At 40.7% G+C, this 20,061-nt stretch overlaps 1 protein-coding gene across 1 annotated transcript in view; it reads right to left on the bottom strand.

The window, feature by feature from the left end:
* The window catches only part of LOC126474309 (corticotropin-releasing factor receptor 1-like), a 260,974-nt gene that overhangs the window by 112,395 nt on the left and 128,518 nt on the right, over positions 1-20,061 (bottom strand). Inside the window, exon 5 of the mRNA XM_050101774.1 lies at positions 19,636-19,804. Coding sequence (XP_049957731.1) covers positions 19,636-19,804 — 169 coding nt within the window. The remainder of the gene's footprint in view (positions 1-19,635; positions 19,805-20,061) is intronic.

The raw sequence follows: 20,061 nt of genomic DNA, 5'->3' as shown, positions 1-20,061 counted from the left end.
TATGAGTGTGGTGTCAGCTGTTGTAGATGTGTAGAGGGTTCTAGTATGTAGCCATACAACTTAGTCCATTGACGGTCATGTACGAGCAAACTATCGCCGTTTATGACCATCTGCTGCCTAGTAGTTTTACAATGTGGTAAGTGAACCTTGAGGCGCCGATGATGGGGGCGAAACCACAGTCATCTACCTGATAAATACTTGTATAATATACAGGGTATTTGAGAATTATAAATACAGACGGAAGGGACGAGTAGAGGACAATGAAACGAGCAAGTCATCCTAATAAACATAGGCCCGGAAACCTATGGTTTCCCTTATCAGACTTATCCACAAGTGACGTTATGCCAGTGATACAACAGTGTCAGTGTCTGATCCTATGTTCCAGGTTATGAGTTCCCACAGTGTGCGGCAAACACACTGTGCACATGCGTCATTAGAAGTGGTTGCCACAGCCCCACATTCTTTTACAGATGACTTCTGACATCTCTATCACGTACGGATGTGGTAGTGGCAAAGCATTTGAGGCAGCAAGATTGTATCATCAAGCATATCTTCAGAGTAGACAGCAAGACAGTAGTTTTTTCACGAGGTCCCATCAGCACCTCCACGAGACCATTTAATCTCTACATCTGACATAAAGGTAGACACCACGATTGAAGGAGCGTATACTGTAACGAGTGGATGCGATGCTGGGCACAAGTATCAGAAGGACTAATGCAGCAGAAAGTATTCCCCTTCCGCCGTACGGCGGATACTATACGAGAGGAAGTTGTACCCTTATCACGTACAAAGTGTTAAGCCCTTACTGCATCTGGTTTTCCAGCCCGGATCCTGCTAATGGATCCTTACACCATGTTTGATTGCTCCACAGTTCCTAGTCAACGTGTAATTTACAGACAGCTATACTAAGAAGGTCCACAAACACGTTTGGGTTTATGAGAGCCCACATGCTACCAATGAAATCAGCGATATTATCCGTTGACCTTTCGGGTCGTGTCGGTGATGATCGGTTGATAGTGTCACGTTTCTTACCTGCCCGAATTACTTGTCGTGCGCACATTTATTTTCAGTAATACAAACTAAACAACTTTTTTATGATGCTCCTTATGGTTAAAGGGTGCATATATGGTACATGCATGATGGTACACAGGCACACGTTCATGTGGCCTTTCGGGAATACGTAGCACAAATCTGATATTGCACTTGCCTGCGTTATTCTGAATTATGATACAAAACTCCTTTAGACATGCAAGCACGCATGCATTCTGAACTATGACGCGAAGTTCCTTTGGTCGTGTACGTATGTCCAAAGGAACGTTGCTTCATAATTCAGAATAAGACAGGCTCTGCAATATCGTATTTATCCGCCAACATTGGGAAAGCGACTTTCAATTAAAATGTCTAATCTGTACGGGAATATACATAATGGATGTGCTGGTACAGTTGTCGACGCATGGTTGACGACATAGAAGTTTGGGGCTGGTCTTAGTCATGCACGGATAGCCAAATGGCGACGGCACGGTAGCTCAGCGTGTTCGGTCAAAGGGTTAGTTGCCCTCTTTAATATAAAACTGAGTTAACGGATTATTGACGAACTGAAACAGGTGTCTTGCGACGTCCGCCCCGAGTAGACGCAACGAACGAAAAAGAACAAAATGAGTTTTAAAAACAAAACAAAAAAATAACAATAAAAATGGTAAGACGACAGCTCGCGATAAACGGGAAATCCGGGTTCGAGTCCCACACCGGTACAAATTTTTATTTCGTCATTCCATTCTACAGTTGATGGTTGTCCATATTCTCAGTTGCGAATAAATTTAATTTAGCACGAATTTTGGGAAATAAAATGGCCCGTCTGGTTTCCCTGTTGGGTCTTCTTTGTGTAGCGACATTTAAGAATTATCGCGTGTTCCGGCCCTGTTGGTAGTGTAGACGTAATCCACGAACACGTTGTGTATGGTGGTCAGCGCGTTCGAAACACACTTGGGATTTTTGAACGAGTGCAGGCATCGATGATGATAGGTGCTTAAGCCTGCCTTTAAATGAACGGTGGCCACATGGAGGATTTGTAATGTGTTTGCCCTCAAGTGCTTAACTGTAGTTTGGATCCTCGGGGACTCTGCCAAAAGATGTTAATTTACTGAGTCGTAATACGTCGTATGGGGAAAACCATTGGTTTCCAGACATATGTAAATTATGATTATTTTCTTGGTTCATTGTGGTCTGTTCGCTCCCTTTGTTTCTACATATTGTAGTCAATCGTCCTGCATATGCCACCATATGTGTCCAACTCCCTTTTAACGTTATTATCAGGATGACTTCACGGGGTAAATGGTGGAGACAGAATAACGGTCGCAAAGTTCTCGAACACAGGTTCGCTAAAATTAACCAGCACAGTTTCGCCTTCTTCTAACAACTTTCCTGGTCACCTTTGTTATACTTCGTATGGAGTGCGATAGCCTGATTTCACTCAACTGATTCCCGGTAGTTTCTTGACCTTTAACTCACGCGGTGTGGCCTCTCAGACCGCACGAAAATTGTCGAACTTGCTCTCCAAGGCCAGTTGTGGTGGAATGCTTCTATACTCCCCCAACCCTCTTAAACTGTCAAGCCTACGATGTTTTGTTGTCGGTTGCGTTATCGCCTTCTGTGTTTATTCTTAACACGTGTTATTGATAGGTGTTGGAGTCTCCTAGACCGCGCCTCGTGAACTGCGAACCTGTTTTCTTCAGTACAGTACTCTATAGCTCAAAATGTGTTCGCACGAATGTGTCAATTTTAATTTCCCCGAGATTGATCAACTTATTAGTCGGTCTTTGCAGGTAGGTGTCAGTGATATATATCAAGAAATAAATGAAAAAGACGAAGATTTTACATTAGCCAGAGATCACAGTTCTGATATCGCAGAGTATCATTCAGAGGAAGAACTTCAGGAAACTTGTGATGGGGATCTGTCTGGGTCTATCAGTAGATCGGGTTTCACTAGGCATGGCCTGCACCTCAATAGGTACGGGAAGGGGAGGCTGGCTAAGCTTATAGGCGACAGTGTACTGGGTGGTGGTGGTGGTGTCACTCATGGAAAAATTCCTGTAGTAGTTGGTGTTAGAGCTGCACCTTTTTTAGATTGAAGTCAGATGATAGGTATACCTGCTTAAAGGAAGTCCCTTTAAATAAGGGCTCACCTTCAGAGGATGTAATGTTTCCAAGTAGAGAAGGAATTAGCATATATCATCAAAATATGAGAGGTATTAGAGATAAAGTTAGTGAACTGCTAATAGACGTTGACTCTGAAATTATTGGTATATCAGAGCACCTTAAATAATTTGATAATTCAGAGGCTTCATTTACCAGGCTACAGATTAGCTGGCTGTTTCTCAAGGAGTTCCTTGCGGGGTGGGGGAGTAGCTCTGTACGTAAAAAAACAATATTCCATTTGAGTCCATAGACTTATCACGACACTGCACTGAACAGATAATTGAAAGTTGTGCAGCGTTAGTTGAATTTAGTGAAATTAAACATCTAAATGTTGTTGCTTATAGGTCCTGTAACTCAGACTTCAGAACACTTTTGCTCAAACTAGAGAGGGTTCTTGATTCACTTTATAGGAAGTACCAGAAAGTAGTTATATGTGGTGACTTCAATATATATTTTGTATATGACTGTGCAAGAAAAAGGATGTTGGTAGATCTCCTAAATTCATATGATCTGATGCAAACTGTGTTTTTTCCAACTATGTTGCAGGGGAAAAGTAGCACAGTCATAACAATATTTTTATTCATTCTTCATTACTATATGGGCATTCTGTTAGTAAAAGCGTGAATGGCCTTACAGGCCATGATGCACAAATTTTATCACTAAAAGGCTTTTGTACTCAAACCAATGTCATATTTAATTACAAACTACGTAGGAAAGTTAATCCAACAGCAATAGAGAATTTTTCAAAACTTGTCAAGGAACAAGAGTAGTAGGATGTTTATAGTGCCGATAATATAGATGATAAATACAATGCTTTCCATAACACATTTCTCATGCTCTTTGAGTGTTGCTTTCCATTAGAAAATTCTAAACGGGGTACTAGCTGTAATGGACAGCCCAGGTGGCTGTCTAGTGGGATAAGGATATCATGTAGAACAAAGCTGGAATTATATCAAAATGTTAGAAATAGTCACAATCAAGTTACAGTATCCCATTACAAACAGTATTGTAAGGTGCCTAAAAATGTTATTAGGAAGGCAAAGAGTATGTGGTATGTAAATAGAATAGCTAATTCACAGGATAAAATTAAAACCACATGGTCAGTTCTGAAGGAAGTGTCTGGTCAGCAGCACAAGGTTGACGATATAAAGTCAGTTTGCAGTAAAAATATTTCTGTTACTGACAAATCAGATATATGTACAGTATTTAACAACCATTTTCTGAGCATTGCTAATGAATTAAATAAAAATTTAGTTTGTACAGGAAATCATATAACTTTCTTGGAAAATGCCTTTCCGAGACTGATGTCTGAAATACTCCTCTGTGATACAGACAAGAGGGAGATTGAGTCAATAATTAAATCACTGAAGACTAAGGACTCTCGTGGTTATGATGGAGTGTCTAGCAGAATATTAAAGTACTGTGCTGCACATGTCAGCCCTGTATTTAGCCATATTTGTAGTTTTTCCTTTAGGAATGGCCAGTTTCCTGATTATAGTACTCAGTAGTAAAGCCACTTTATAAAAAGGGAGAAAGGAATAATGTAGATAATTTTAGACCTATTTCTATGCCATCAGTGTTTGCAAAACTTATTGAAAAGGCTGTGTATGTAAGGAAAATTGATCATTTTCTATCATACGATTTGCTATCAAATGTACAGTTCGGCTTTAGAAGTCGTTTAACAACTGAAAATGCTATATTCTCTTTTCTCTGTGAGGTACTGGATGGGCTAAGCAAAGAGTCGAACTCCTAGGATATTCTTTGATTTAACTAAGGCATTTGATTGTATTGATCACAAAATATTGCTCCAGAAGTTGGACCATTACGGAATACGGTGAGTAGCTCACAATTGGTTCACCTCTTACTTTAGCAACAGGCAGAAAAAGGTCATTATTCACAATGTTGATAACGGCTGTGATGTGGGATCTGAGTGGATTACTGTCAAGTGGGGGCTGCCCCAGGGATCAGTGTTGGGGCCGCTCCTGTTCCTTATTTATATAAATGATATGCCCTCTAGTATTATGGGTAACTCTAAAATATTTCTGTTTGCTAATGACACTAGCTAGCTTGGTAGTAAAGGATGTTGTGTGCAACACTGACTCGGTTTCAAATAGTGCAGTGGATGACCTCAGTTCATGTCTTGCAGAAAATAAACTAACGTTAAATCACAATAAGACTCAGTTTTTACAGTTTCTAACACACAATTCAACAAAACCTGATGTTTTTAATTTCACAGAATGGGCATATGATTAGTGAAACTGAACAGTTAAAATTTCTAGGTGTTCAGATAGATAGTAAGCTGTTGTGGAGAGCCCACATTCAGGATCTTGTTCAAAGACTTAATACTACCATTTTTACTATTCGAACTATATCAAAAGTGAGTGATGCTTCGACACAAAAATTAGTCTGCTTTGCTTATTTTCATTCACTTATGTCATATGGTATTATATTTTAGGCTCGGAAGCGGGCGGTTTGGGCAATAAGTGATGTGATTTCACGAACCTCATGTCGACCTCTGTTCACGAGTCTGGGTATTTTGACATTGGCCTCTCAATATGTATATTCCTTATTGTCGTTTCTTGTTACCAATATTAGCTTATTCCCAAGAATAAGCAGCTTTCATTCGGTTAATACTCGGCGGAAATCAAACCTGTATTTGGATCGAACTTCCTTAACTCTTGTGCAAAAAGGTGTGCAGTATACTGCTGCATCCATTTTCAATAAGCTGCCACTCGAATTCAAAAATCTTAGCAGTAATCCACGCACTTTCAAATCGAAACTGAAGAGTTTCCTCATGGGTCTCTCTTTCTATTCTGTCGAGGAGTTCCTTGAAAAATTAAGCTGATTCTTATTGTATTGCGGATAGTGTTGACTTAAACTTATGGACTGACTTTTTTCAGATTCATGAACATTTATTTTTATCTGTTATTACTTTTATGTTGTTATTTCCTTCTACTGACACATTCCATGACCTTGGAGATTTGCTCCTCAATTTGGTCCTACGGAACTTGACATGTAAATAAATAATTAAATGAAATACTTAAAGTTTCTGTTAAAATCAAATGTGTTGTGAGCGGTGATTAAAATGATATAGTTCCCTGGTCCATGCGAATCTGAGGGTTTTTTTTTTTTTAATTCAGTACTCTAACAGTCCATTCATGTGTACTATTTAAAATAACCACACAAAATTATGTGCTTTTGTGTGATAAATAGTAAAATGCTTTGTTTAGTGCAATAAACTAAACTAGAAGCATTTAAATAGCACTTAAATAATTGTGAAAATAAATGTTATATAGCATATATTAAAAATTTCACAGATTTTGCCTGAAATCTAGATTTCAACATAGCGGTCCAAGAAACTTCACCTCGTGGTATACGTTACAGAAAAGTGACCACAGGAGTTACGGTCTGAAATTTCTTTTGAACAGTTGTAAGATGAGAACGAGAATGTATTATACTACAGTTACTAAACGTTAACTATCTCAATCGAGCCAGAATTTTGGAAGGTTTTGATGTTGGATGCAGGCATTGTAAAGAGAAGTCGATGGCCAGAGTGATGCCGAAGATCGCCCATTGGGTTTGGACTGAGACTCTGAGCAGACCATTACCTTTCAGGAATGTTATTGTTCTCACGACACTGACTTGTGGATGCTGCTTTGTGTGACAGGTTGCACTCTCACGCTGATACAATTGATTCATTGTCTTCAAACTGTTCTTGTACTTTACAGACACATAACGCTGTAAAATCATATCCTTTTGAAACTAGCGTTTTGTTAATCTCAATAAGGGGACCATACCCTAATGACGAACAAGATCCCCCACCACCTATTCACTGTTGGTGTTACACAAGACGAGAGGTAATGTTCTCCAGGCGTTTGTCGAACCCAAACCCTTCCCATAGCATGGGCCACCACTATTGTTTACAGTCATTCACTGCCCAGTGGCGCTGTTTACACCCCCTCCCGCCCCCAAGCACCGCTTAGCACCAACTACAGAAATGTCTGGCTTTTCAGGATCTGGTTGACCACCATAAGTAGGGAGACAAGGGGCGCGCCAGGCCACGCTGCAATGTTGCAAAATTTATTCAAGATCACAGCGATGACGTCATCCAAGATGGCGGCATGTAGACTTGGCAACATCGCATGACGTCATCCAAGATGGCGGCTTTTGGCGGGAAAATAGGTCAATTGTGCTATGTCCACTAACCTATCCTCAAGAAAAAATGGCGGGAATTTGGAATTTTGGCGGGAAAATAGTCCAATTGTGCTACATCCGCTAACCTAAGCCTCCAGAAGACAAAATGGCGGGAACTTTCAATTCCAACAGGATAATGCATGCAAAGACTGTACTTGTCTTTTTATTATAATTGATTATCATTTATTAACATTCATTAACATTTATTATTATTTATTATCATTTATTATTATTGACCTGCCTCCACTAGAAAATTCCCTCCAAATTCAAATTCCAACATGATAATGGCTGCAAAACCTTACTTTTGTTTATTATTCATTATCATTCATTATCATTTATTAACATTCATTATCATTCATTGTCATTTATTGTCATTTATTATCATTTATTATCAGTTATTATTATTTATTATTAATGACCTGCCTCCACTAGAAAATTCCCTCCAAATTCAAATTCCTACACCATAATGGCTGCAAAACCTTACTTTTGTATATTATTCATTATCATTCATTGTTATTATTATTATTATTATTATTATTATACAAATTTGGCCGTTAAAGACCGTGAAAACAGTTATTTCTTGCGCTTCTGGGAAGTCTTCTTTCTCTCAGTCCACACTTCTTTCATTCTTGCACTGAAGGCGGCTTTTCTCTCTTCAGACCATTTAGTTCCACAAGTCTTCTTAATTTTCACACCGAAACCCATAAATGAATTAAGTTTTTTTCTAAAAAGGTTTCTGTTAAATATTGTTTCCTGATCTATGCCCATTTCTTTTAGATCTGTTTCTGTGTTGATAAACCATAAATTTTTATTTTTTAGATTTGCGATGTACGAAAATATTTGTTTTGTAAGCCTATTCGGGTTCATCCTCATGATGTGAGCATAAAAGGAGCATCTTCTTTTTCTAATTTCGTCTGTAATTTTGCTGCACTTCGTATACACTTGTTTGTTACTTTTTAGTCTGTATACAGGCTTGCCTTGATCATCTGTTATTTTCCTGTGTCCAAGAATTGTCCTCACAATTCTTCTTTCACGATTTTCTATCTGTTCTGCGTATGTAAAATTTGCCAGTGTTTCTGATGCATATAGTATCTGCGGTCTAATGACAGTCTGGTAGTGTTTGAGTTTAATGTTTTTGGATATACATTTTTTTGAATACATTTGTCTGCAGTAGTGAGTTGCTGTCTCTAGTTTTTGTATTCTAGCCCTGCAGGCTGGATGACCTTTTGCCACAGGCTGAATTAGTTCACCAAGATATTTAAAATGTTTAGATACCTGTATTTTACCGTATTTTGTAGTTATTTTCTTTGGTGGATTTTTGATATTTGTAATGATTTCTGTCTTTTCAAAAGAAATTTGCAAGCCTGCTTTTTCAGCAGTTTCTTTAAGTAATTCTATTTGTTTTATTGTGTCTTTTTGTGTGTAAGCTAAACAGGCGAGATCGTCAGCGAAGGCAAAACAGTTGGTTTCAATGGCTTTGTAGCACTTCCCTCCAATTTGGACTTTCTCAACTCCATGTTTTTACGTGAGGTTTCTCCATTCTGTTATGACTTTATCCAGAACACAGTTGAAGAGTACCGGGGACAGCGCATCTCCTTGTCTGACGCCGGTTTTGACCTCGAAATGCCGTGAAATTTCTCCTTGGAATTTTACTTTTGATGTTGTATTTGTTAATGTTTCTTTGATTATGGTGATTGTTGTTTCATCTATTTCATAATCTCGAAGTGTTTTGATGAGTGTGTCCCTATCGATTGAGTCATAAGCTTTTTTGAAATCAATGAATGTTATGAAATATTTCTTGCTCCTTGTAGATAAATAGTTCATTGTTGTTTTGAGGTTAAAAATTTGTTCGGCGCAGGATCTTCCTGGTCTGAAGCCAGCTTGATATTGTCCAAGTTTTCCCTCTATAATTGGTGATACACGATTGAGCAGGACTTTTGATAGAATTTTGTATGGGACTGGGAGGAGCGATATTCCACGATAGTTGTTAACATCCCTTTTGTCACCTTTTTTAAACAGAGGGTGAATTAGGGCAGTTTTCCAGTGACTTGGGATTTTCTTGGTTTCCCATACTTGTTCAAGTTCTTTGTGTAGTTCTACTGATGTTTCTCCCCCAAGCTTGAGCATTTCTGCTGTAATTGTGTCTTCTCCACATGCTTTCCTGTTTTTGAGATTTTTGATTATGTTTGTGATTTCCTCTCGTGTCGGAGGTGCTGAATGTGTTGGTAATGTTTCTGGTTGCGTAAAACTGAGAGTCTGGATGGGTGTTTGGCAGTTTAGGAGTGTCTCAAAATATTCACCCAGGATTTCACAGTTTTCAGTATTGTTGGTGGCGAGAGTCTTATTATTTCTCGTAAGGTTTAGGCAAGGGGACTGGTATCCTTGGAGTTTCTGGTTGAATTTTTTGTACCAAGCTGCCGTGTTGCATTTCTTGAAATTCTCTTCGATTGATTCCAGTTGTTGTTTTTCATATTGTCTCTTGGTGTTGCGAATAGTTTTCGAGGCATTCTTTCTGGCTTGCTTAAATTCGTCAAAGTTGTTTTCAGTTTTATGTGAGTTCCACTTTTTCCAGGCTTTAAGTCTTTCATGCAGAACTTCATTACAGTTGCTGTCCCACCACGGGTGTCTCTGTTTGCTCTTTTTTGGAAAGGTTGTTTTTGTTGCCTCAATCAAGTTGTGGAGGTTTTGTGAAGGGGAGAATGTCTTTAGTTTTTTCTAAAAATCCTTGAGGTTAGAGTTGGACTTAAGGTTGTAATTTCTCAGGGTTGTAAGATCAAAATTTATTTTATTTCTGTTTTTGTATTCACCGTTTCTGCTTTTCTGTTTGTTTTGTGGGATGAGTTTAGTTTTTATTTTCGTGAGATAGTGATCGGAGTCGAGGTTTAGAGATTTTCGGACACGTGTGTTCAATATTTCTTTTTCACATTTGGAGGCGATGGCAACGTGATCTATTTGAAATTCTCCGATACTCTTTATCGGAGATACCCAGGTTTTTTGTTTTCTGGGAAGATGGTTAAAACGTGTTGACATTAGCTTGCGTTTAAACTGCTTAAAGAGCATAATTAACCTTTCTCCATTTTTGTTGGTTCGTTTGTGTGCGGGAAAGTTGCCGACAATATCGCGGAATTTATTTTCTTTTCCAATCTGAGCGTTAAAATCTCCTAGAAGTATTTTTCATTGTTTTCTGGGATTTCTGATATATGATCCATAAGGTTTTCCCAGAATTCATCTGTTTCTTCCCTATTTTTAGCATTATTTTTGTCATTTGTGGGAGCGTGAACATTGATTAATGTGTATTTTTTATTTGCACATCGAAAAGTGAGGAAAGATGTTCTCGATGATGTTGACCAAAAATGTTCGACAGAGTTCAGAAATTTTGTGTTTACAGCAAAAGCTATGCCGAGCTGAGGGCATTTCTTCATTGCAATTTTTCCAGGTTTTCCTTTAAATATTCTGAATTTGTTTGATTCAAATGTGTTTTCATCAGTGAAGCCAGTTTCTTGTAGCGCCACAATTTGTATGTCTTCCGTGTGTAACTGGTCTGTTAGGTGCTTAAGTTTTCCCACTTTGAGAAGGGAGTTTATGTTGATAGTTGCTATGTTGAAGATTTTTCTGGGTTTAATCTTGTTGGATTTGCATGGTGTTGCAGACTCACCAGAATCCATGGGTCTGCTTGCGTCGTTGCCGACAGTGGATTGGCCACCTGGGGTAGTTTCGTTATTGAAAGACATTTCCATCATGCGTTAAGAATGTAACTGTTGAAATTCTTCAAAGTTGGGGAGATTACTTGCGTAACCTACCAGGAATACGACTAACGTTGTTAGCGTTAGGAGGTTTTCTTGAAACAGCCGCCTCTAACATGAGGAACAGACGCTGCCCACAAGCCGCCCAATCTGGGTACAGACGCTTGCAGTTATAGATTTTTGGTTCCTCCGCTCTCTCAGCCGTTGGGAATTAAAAATTCCTCATCCGCCTATTAGACCGTTGACCGGTTTTCACCTGTAACCCTAGGCAGGGGCCCTCACAGGGTGCTACCATCCGGAGCCAGATTCATTATCATTTATTAACATTCATTACATTTTTTAAAAATAAGATCTAATTTACACCTCCCACCGCACCCAACCTCACACCCATCCCACCATCAACATATACAATGGTCCTCAACCCTATCTTGACACTCATATATCACCCCACAAAGCATGCCTATCAATCAATTTACCATTCTCATCCCCTCTTTTCGAATTACAAACGTAGTCTCTATCTAAACACCAATCAACTCATCTTTCTCACACTTTCAACAGTAAAATAAATTTTACACACACCCAGAAATACCAAACGCAATTAAAGAGTCAAACTTTTATACAAAGCATCAAGCACATACGACAATATTCAAAGCCCGGTCCATATTTACCACCTCCACCTTCAATTAAATATTATTACCATTGCCCCAACAATCTGCCAGCGCTCGATTTGTACCCACTTTTCCGCTCTTAACTGTTGTCACTAACGGTCGAATACCACTATCTATTGATTGCATAAATTTCCACATAAAAAAAAATTTCGCCCCGCTGTTTAGAGACTCCTATATCCGAACACATAGCATCATTCAACTATCACTTGCTCTTATCTAATAACTCATCCATCAGATGTGGGGGCAAGGTCATCCCTTTCTTTCTTTCTTTTCTTTCTTTCAGCAGCAGACAGCTATTTTTTTACAGTGGTAACTAAACTGAGCTATCAACTTAACGTCACCATTCGCAAAACATATCTTCAAATACGTAAACACACTTACTCAATTACACAGCGGTCCCCCTGAGGACATGACCTTCAATATTACAGTTCTTAATCCAATAACCATCAAAACAAGTACTAAATGCTCAAACTAATCCCATAGCATGTTACAAAGCGTGTGTCCGAGCGCCACCGGCGGCATGTCAAAGCCACATACCTGTCCATCTAAACAGCCGTCCACTCAGCCCCAGGACCAGAATGCTGAAGTGGGCTCTCCCTATACCTGCTCTCCAGCTATTGTGTAACGACATACAGTGCACAAATGTATTCCTTAATAGCGCAGATCTCTATCTCCCCCTTGCATCTCCAACAGGACATGTAAACAGTGTCTCCCCAGCCACTGAACCCGACATCATTCACCCTTCGCTCACAATTTCCACTCGCATATATAAAACCATATTCACTCCTGCCAAAACTCACTTAATAATAAAAAAAGCATTCTCCCTTGCCAAGCATACATGAGTATGCATTTATCTTCACCCATCTGATCTCTGCAATTTAAGTCAGAGAAAGACATATCTATTACCTTCTGCAACCTGTCTATAAACAGAACGATCTAAGTTACTACAACAGGACCTTGTTTTGACCATTCGCCGGAAATGCGCGCAATGTTGCACGCCTCAAACTAGGTACAAGTTCAAAAATGGTTCAAATGGCTCTGAGCACTATGCGACTTATTTTCTGAGGTCATCAGTCGCCTAAAACTTAGAACTAATTAAACCTAACTAACCTAAGGACATCACACACATCCATGCCCGAAGCAGGATTCGAACCTGCGACCATAGCGGTCGCTCGGCTCCAGACTGTAGCGCCTAGAACCGCACGGCCACTCCGGCCGGCTAGGTACAAGTACAACAGATCCTCAACACCCTATCATCTTTGTCCTCTACCATCAAACAGTGAAAAAGTCACCAAGGCACCAATGCGATCCACCTCCAGCGTGGACGAACGGAATTCACAATACTCCCCCCGAATAACTCAGAGTGCAGCCATCCAAGAATTCCTAACAGCTCGTCAAATCCAACAGCTCAAACTACAAATACCTATATGAACAAGATCATATTAAATATACACACATGCTGCAGACACCCCTTTAAAGTTTGATCACCCATACTCTAAGCGAATGAGAAGCTGCCTCTGGCCCTTGTTCAAATAGTGTTTTCTAACACGCTTTTGCACACTGCCGAGCATTTCGTCTTTCTGCCGTGACTTCGAAGTCGTTGTCTGATTCTAAACAGACATTAACACGTACTGATGCACGGTCTCTCACAGGAAACTATACCTTGCACCTTATAAATCATGGGTGTTTACAGAGTCGGTGATGGGATGAGTTTTAATTTTCACATGTTGGACGCTGCTGTTATGCATATCTGTTTGCTTGTAGGATGTACCGGCTGCTAATAACTATCATTTTTTATATAGACCTGATGGAGTAATAGTATTATTTCTGACTCGTGATCTGGTGTGATCATTGGGCACTAGACATGTCCGCAGGGCTATTTTGGGCTCGTATCATAGAAAGGAAAAGTTTTACGATTGGGGTAGAGATAGCTCAGCATAAGGTGACCGGGAAGAAGGATGTATGTCTGACAGGACGGAAAAGTAAGCGATCTAAGGTTATTGCCCGTTTTTAAGTGCTGAACGTTCTAGTCATAGGAGTGTGTGTGTGTTTATGTTTTCTCTGTCTCCCTCTCTCTCTCTCTCTCTCTCTCTCTCTCTCTCTCTCTCTCTCTCTATCTCTCTCCTACCAGAACTTTCGATGCATAGATCATGGACTCTAGAACAATACTTTACACATGATAGATTGGATGATTTGCTTAAAAATCTATCGAACTACGTTGTGTATAAATATCGCTCCGTTCTTGTTCTTCTTAACTGTATGCTATTAAATTAAGGCACTTTGAGATCTGTTACTATAGATCGATATGGTGTGCTAAGCTCCAAGACTTGGTTACATTTAGAGAAATGTGGTGCACTTGGATTAGGACTAGGAAAGCTCTATTCAATCAAGAGAGGTGGAGTGTAGCTGTATTCGTCTGCTCAGTTGAGAAATAAGTAGGTAGCTATGTTGTGGGGTAGGTAGGTCAACGCCGAGGTGACGATGGTCTTTTAACGTAAGACAACTAGATAGCTCTGTCACCGCCATACGCAGCGAGATTGATCGAGTACTATGCGCGAGGTCTTAGAAATATGTACAGCGTTGTCTGGTATAATTTGATCGTCTTTATGTGTTCGAGAATTAAGTATGAATGTACGTGCTGAGCAGTCATCTATGAATGGTCGCAATGATACTTGCAAAGTAGATGATGTATGGTTTAGCTATGATACTGAAATTAAGAAAACAAGCTGATTGGCCAGTGTTGGACTTAGTGTAAAATTTTTCGCGATACCAGCCATGATGGATAATACTACAGTAGATCAGTGGTGTCTTATCCATCACATCTGTGCATTGGGTACGACATAATGATTGACTGACAATGCTTGCTAGAGTTGGGGAGGAAATTTTGGTTGATCGACCGCAACTTCCAGGGCTGCTAGGACCGAAAACGGTGATCCTGTACTTGTGTGCAAAAATGACCAATCAATAGAAGTTGAATGCAGAGTTATAAAATATTCGGTCACTGAGACATATGAGTTTAAATGTAGAGGTGGCCAAGCACTTTCGACGGAAGTGACTACAACGCAAGCAGGCTCTTCTATTTTCCTTGTGTTGTGGGTGTCCTTTATTTAAAATCATTCAATGTTATGCTATCGACTGTAAGAATATGATTTATAAGTTGCAAGGTATAGTTTCTTGTGAGAGACCGTGTATCAGTCCGTGTTAATGTCTGTTTAGAATCAGACAACGGCTTCGAAGTCACGGCAGAAAGACGAAATGCTCGGCAGTGTGCAAAAGCATGTTAGAAAACACTGTTTGAACAAGGGCTAGAGGCAGCTTCTCATTCGCTTGGAGTATGGGTGATCAAACTTTAAAGGGGTCTCTGCAGCATGTGTGTATATTTAGTATGATCTTGTTCATATAGGCATTTGTAGTTTGAGCTGTTGGATTTGGCGCATTGTTATGATTTCTTGCATGGCTGCACTCTGAGTTATTCAGGGGGAGTATTGGAATTCCGTTTGTCTGCACTGGAGGTGGATCACATTGGTGCCTTGGTGACTTTTTCACTGTTTGATGGTAGAGGACAAAGATGATAGGGTGTTGAGGATCTGTTGTACTTGTACCTAGTTTGAGGCGTACAACATCGCGCGCATTTCCGGCGAATGGTCAAAACAAGGTCCTGTTGTAGTAACTGAGATCGTTCTGTTTATAGACAGGTTGCAGAAGGTAATAGATATGTCTTTCTCTGACTTAAATTGCAGATATCAGATGGGTGAAGATAAATGCATACTCATGTATGCTTGGCAAGGGAGAATGCTTTTTTTATTATTAAGTGAGTTTTGGCAGGAGTGAATATGGTTTTATATATGTGAGTGGAAATTGTGAGCGAAGGGTGAATGATGTCGGGTTCAGTGGCTGGGGGAGACACTGTTTACATGTCCTGTTGGAGATGCAAGGGGGAGATAGAGATCTGCGCTATTAAGGAATCCATTTGTGCACTGTATGTCGTTACACAATAGCTGGAGATCAGGTATAGGGAGAGCCCACTTCAGCATTCTGGTCCTGGGGCTGAGTGGACGGCTGTTTAGATGGACAGATATGTAGCTTTGACATACAGCCGGTGTCGCTCTGACACTCCCTTTGTAACGCGCTATGGGATTAGTCTGAGCATTTAGTACTTGTTTTGGTCGTTATTGGATTAAGAACAACTGTAATATTGAAGGTCATGTCCTCAGCGGGACCACTGTGTGATTGAGTAAGTGTGTTTACGTATTTGAAGATACGTTTCACGAATGGTGAGGTTAAGTTGATAGCTCAGTTTATCTACCACTGTGAAAAAAATAGCTGTCTGCTGCTGAAAGAAAGAAAAGAAAGGAAGAAAGGGATGATCTTGCCCCCAGACCCGATGGATGAGTTATTAGATAAGAGCAAGTGATAGTTGAATGATGCTATGTGTTCGGATATAGGAGTCTCTAAACAGCGGGGCGAAATTTTTTTTATGTGGAAATTTATGCAATCAATAGATAGTGGTATTCGACCGCTAGTGGCAACAGTTAAGAACGGAAAAATAGGTACAAATCGAGCACTGGCAGAATGTTGGGAAAATGGTAATAATATTTAATTGAAGGTGGAGGTGGTAAATATGGACCGGGCTTTGATTATTGTCATATGTGCTTGATGCTCTGTATAAAAGTTTGACTCTTTAATTGCGTTTGGTATTTCTGGGTGTGTGTAAAATTAATTTTACTGTTGAAAGTGTGAGAAAGATGAGTTGATTGGTGTTTAGATAGAGGCTACGTTTGTAATTCGAAAAGAGGGGATGCGAATGGTAAATTCATTGAAAGGCACGCTTTGTGTGGTGATATATGAGTGTCAAGATAGGGTTGAGGACGTTTGCGTATGTTGATGGTGGGACGGGTGTGAGGTTAGGTGTGGTGGGAGGTGTAAAATAGATCTTATTTTCAAAGAAATTTAATGAATGTTAATAAATGATAATGAATGATAATGAATAATGAACAAAAGTAAGGTTTTGCAGCCATTATCATGTTCGAATTTGAATTTGGAGGGAATTTTCTAGTGGAGGCAGGTCAATAATAATAAATGATAATGAATGATAATAAATGATAATGAATGACAATGAATGATAATGAATGTTAATAAATGATAATGAATAATAATAAACAAAATAATAAACAAAAGTACCAAGCGAGGTGGTGCAGTGGTTAAACACTGGACTCACATTCGGGAGGACTACGGTTCAATCCCGCGTCTGGCCATCCTAATTTAGGTTTTCCGTGATTTCCCTAAATCGCTTCAGGCAAATGCCGGGGTGTTTACTTTCAAAGGCCACAGCCGAATTCCTTCCCAGGCCTTGCCTAATCCGATGAGACCGATGACCTCGCTGTCTGGTCTCTTTCCCCAAAACAACCCCCCAATCAACAAAAATATGGTTTTGCAGCCATTATCGTGTAGGAATTTGAATTTGGAGGGAGTTTTCTAGTGGAGGCAGGTCAATAATAATACATAATAATAAATGATAATAAATAATAATAAATGATAATGAATGCTAATAAATGATAATCAATAATAATAAAAAGACAAGTACAGTCTTTGCATGCATTATCCTGTTGGAATTGAAACTTCCCGACATTTTTTCTGCTGGAGGCTTAGGTTAGTGGATGTAGCACATTTGGACTATTTTCCCGCCAAAATTCCATATTCCAGCCATTTTTTCTTGAGGTTAGGTTAGTGGACATAGCACAATTGACCTATTTTCCCCCCAAAAGCCGCCATCTTGGATGACGTCATGCGATGTTGCCAAGTCTACATGCCGCCATCTTGGATGACGTCATCGCCGCGATCTTGAATAAATTTGGCAACAATGCAGCGTGGCCTGGCGCGCCCCTTGTCCCCCTACCACCGTACATCATTCTTTTTATCGCACATTGGTTGTGGTAGCTGAAGCGATGGTGGTACTTTCGAAGTCACGAGTGATTTCTTCCACTGATTTCATGCAATTTTATCTTTATCACAACTACACTCTGCAATGCTTTTCCGTTACTGTCTGTCAGTACCAGCGGAGTGTTTGGCTTTGCTTAAGCTGTGGCTGTCCCCTCACACTTCCAATTTACAATCATGTCACGAACAGACGAATTGGGCAGCTTTAGGAGGGTTGAAATGTCCTTGATTTACTGTTACTTAGGTGACATCGAACGACTAGTCCATGCTCAAAGTCACTGATTCGTCCAATGTAATCTGTGAATAACATATAAATATGGCCGTTGTCAGTTTATCTTCAGTGACCTGGAACCCAGAATTCATTAAAATGGCTGATATGTCACAACAGTAAGTGATTTATTATGCTTAGCCTTTGGATGAACTACACTACTGGGCACTAAAATTGCTACACCACGAAGATGACATGCTACAGATGCGAATTTTAGCCGACAGGAAGAAGATGCTGTGATATGCAAATGATTAGCTTTACGGAGCATTAACGCAAGGTTGGCGCCGGTGGTGACTCATACAACGTGCTGACATGAGGAAAGTTTCCAACCGATTTCTCATACACAAACAGCAGTTGACCGGCGTTGCCTGGCGAAACATTGTTGCGATGCCTCGTGTAAGGAGGTTAAATGCGTATCATCATCTTTCCGACTTTGATCAATGTCGGATTGTAGCCTATAGCGTTTGCGGTTTATCGTATCGCGACATTGCTGCTCGAGTTGGTCGAGATCCAATGACTGTTAGCAGAATATGGAATCGGTGGGTTCAGGAGGGTAATACGGAATCCCGTGCTGGATCCCAACGACCTCGTATCACTAGCAGTCGAGATGACAGGCATCTTATCCACATGGCTGTAACGGATCGTGCAGATACGTCTCGATCCCTGAGTCAACAGATGAGAACGTTTGCAAGACAACAACCATCTGCACGAACAGTTTGACGACGTTTGCAGCAGCATGGACAATCAGCTCGGAGACCATGGATGCGGTTACCCTTGACGCTGCATCACGGACAGGAGCGACTGCAATGATGTACTCAACGACAAACCTGGGTGCACGAAGGGCAAACCATCATTTTTTCGGATGAATCCAGGTTCTTTTTACAGCATAATGATAGTCGCATCCGTGTCTGGCAACATCGCGGTGAACGCACATTGGAAGCGTGTATTCGTCATCGCCATACTGGCGTATCTCTCGGCGTGATGGTATGGTGTGCCACTGGTTACACGTCTCGGTCACCTCTTGTTCGCATTGTCGGCACTTTGAACAGTGGACGTTCTATTTCAGATGTGTTACGACCCGTGGCTCTACCCTTCATTCGATCCCTGCGAAACCCTACATTTCACCAGGATAATGCACGACCGCATGTTGCAGGTCCTGTAATGGCCTTTCTGGATACAGAAAATGTTCGATTCCTTCCCTGTCCAGCACATTCTCTAGATCTCTCACCAGTTGAAAACGTCTGGTCAATGGTGGCCGAGCAACTGGTTCGTCACAATACGCCAGTCACTACTCTTGATGAACTGTGGTATCGTGTTGAAGCTGCATGGGCAGCTGTACCTGTACACCCCATCCAAGCTGTGTTTGACTCAATGCCCAGGAGTATCAATGCCGCTATTACGGCCAGAGGTGGTTGTTCTGGGTACTGATTTCTCAGGATCTATGAACTCAAATTGCGTGAAAATGTAATCACATGTCAGTTCTAGTATAATATATCTGTCCAATGAATATCCGTTTATCATCTACATTTCTTCTTGGTGTAGCAATTTTAATGGCGAGTAGTGCAGATGTTTTCATGTTGGTATAATGTGTCACCCTGATGCAGCAGTGTGTGGCCGCTGTTATGCTCACCCATAGGAGGAGAAGAGCAGGATGGCGGGCGCCAGGCAGGCAGCAGACACAGCCTGGGCTGCCACGGTGACCCAGAGGCGGCGCACCACACCAGGCAGGCGGCTGCAGGGAGAGTAGTCGGTGGGCAGCCGCCACGAGCCGTCAGCCAGGCACTCTCTGCGGGACAGCTCTGCAAGCAGCCAGCGACAATTGGGTGAGCAGGTGCTAGTAAAGGTGGGTTCGGCAGTGTGAATATAGTGAGGTGCTGGGGTCCTCAGCACACACAGTAGATGACGCAATGCTAGGAAGAAATGAGAACGTGCAGTGTGGGTGAATCAAAACTGGCATGTAAAATATTTCACGTACCTTAAGACAGACTGCTGAACTTACACCATCTGCCCCATGGTGTGGAAGAATAACTTAGGTTGCTTGTCGTAAGGTGTATGA

Source organism: Schistocerca serialis, chromosome 4 (assembly GCF_023864345.2).
Source record: "Schistocerca serialis cubense isolate TAMUIC-IGC-003099 chromosome 4, iqSchSeri2.2, whole genome shotgun sequence".
NCBI lineage: Eukaryota > Metazoa > Arthropoda > Insecta > Orthoptera > Acrididae > Schistocerca > Schistocerca serialis.
This window is presented reverse-complemented; position numbering and strand designations above follow the sequence as displayed.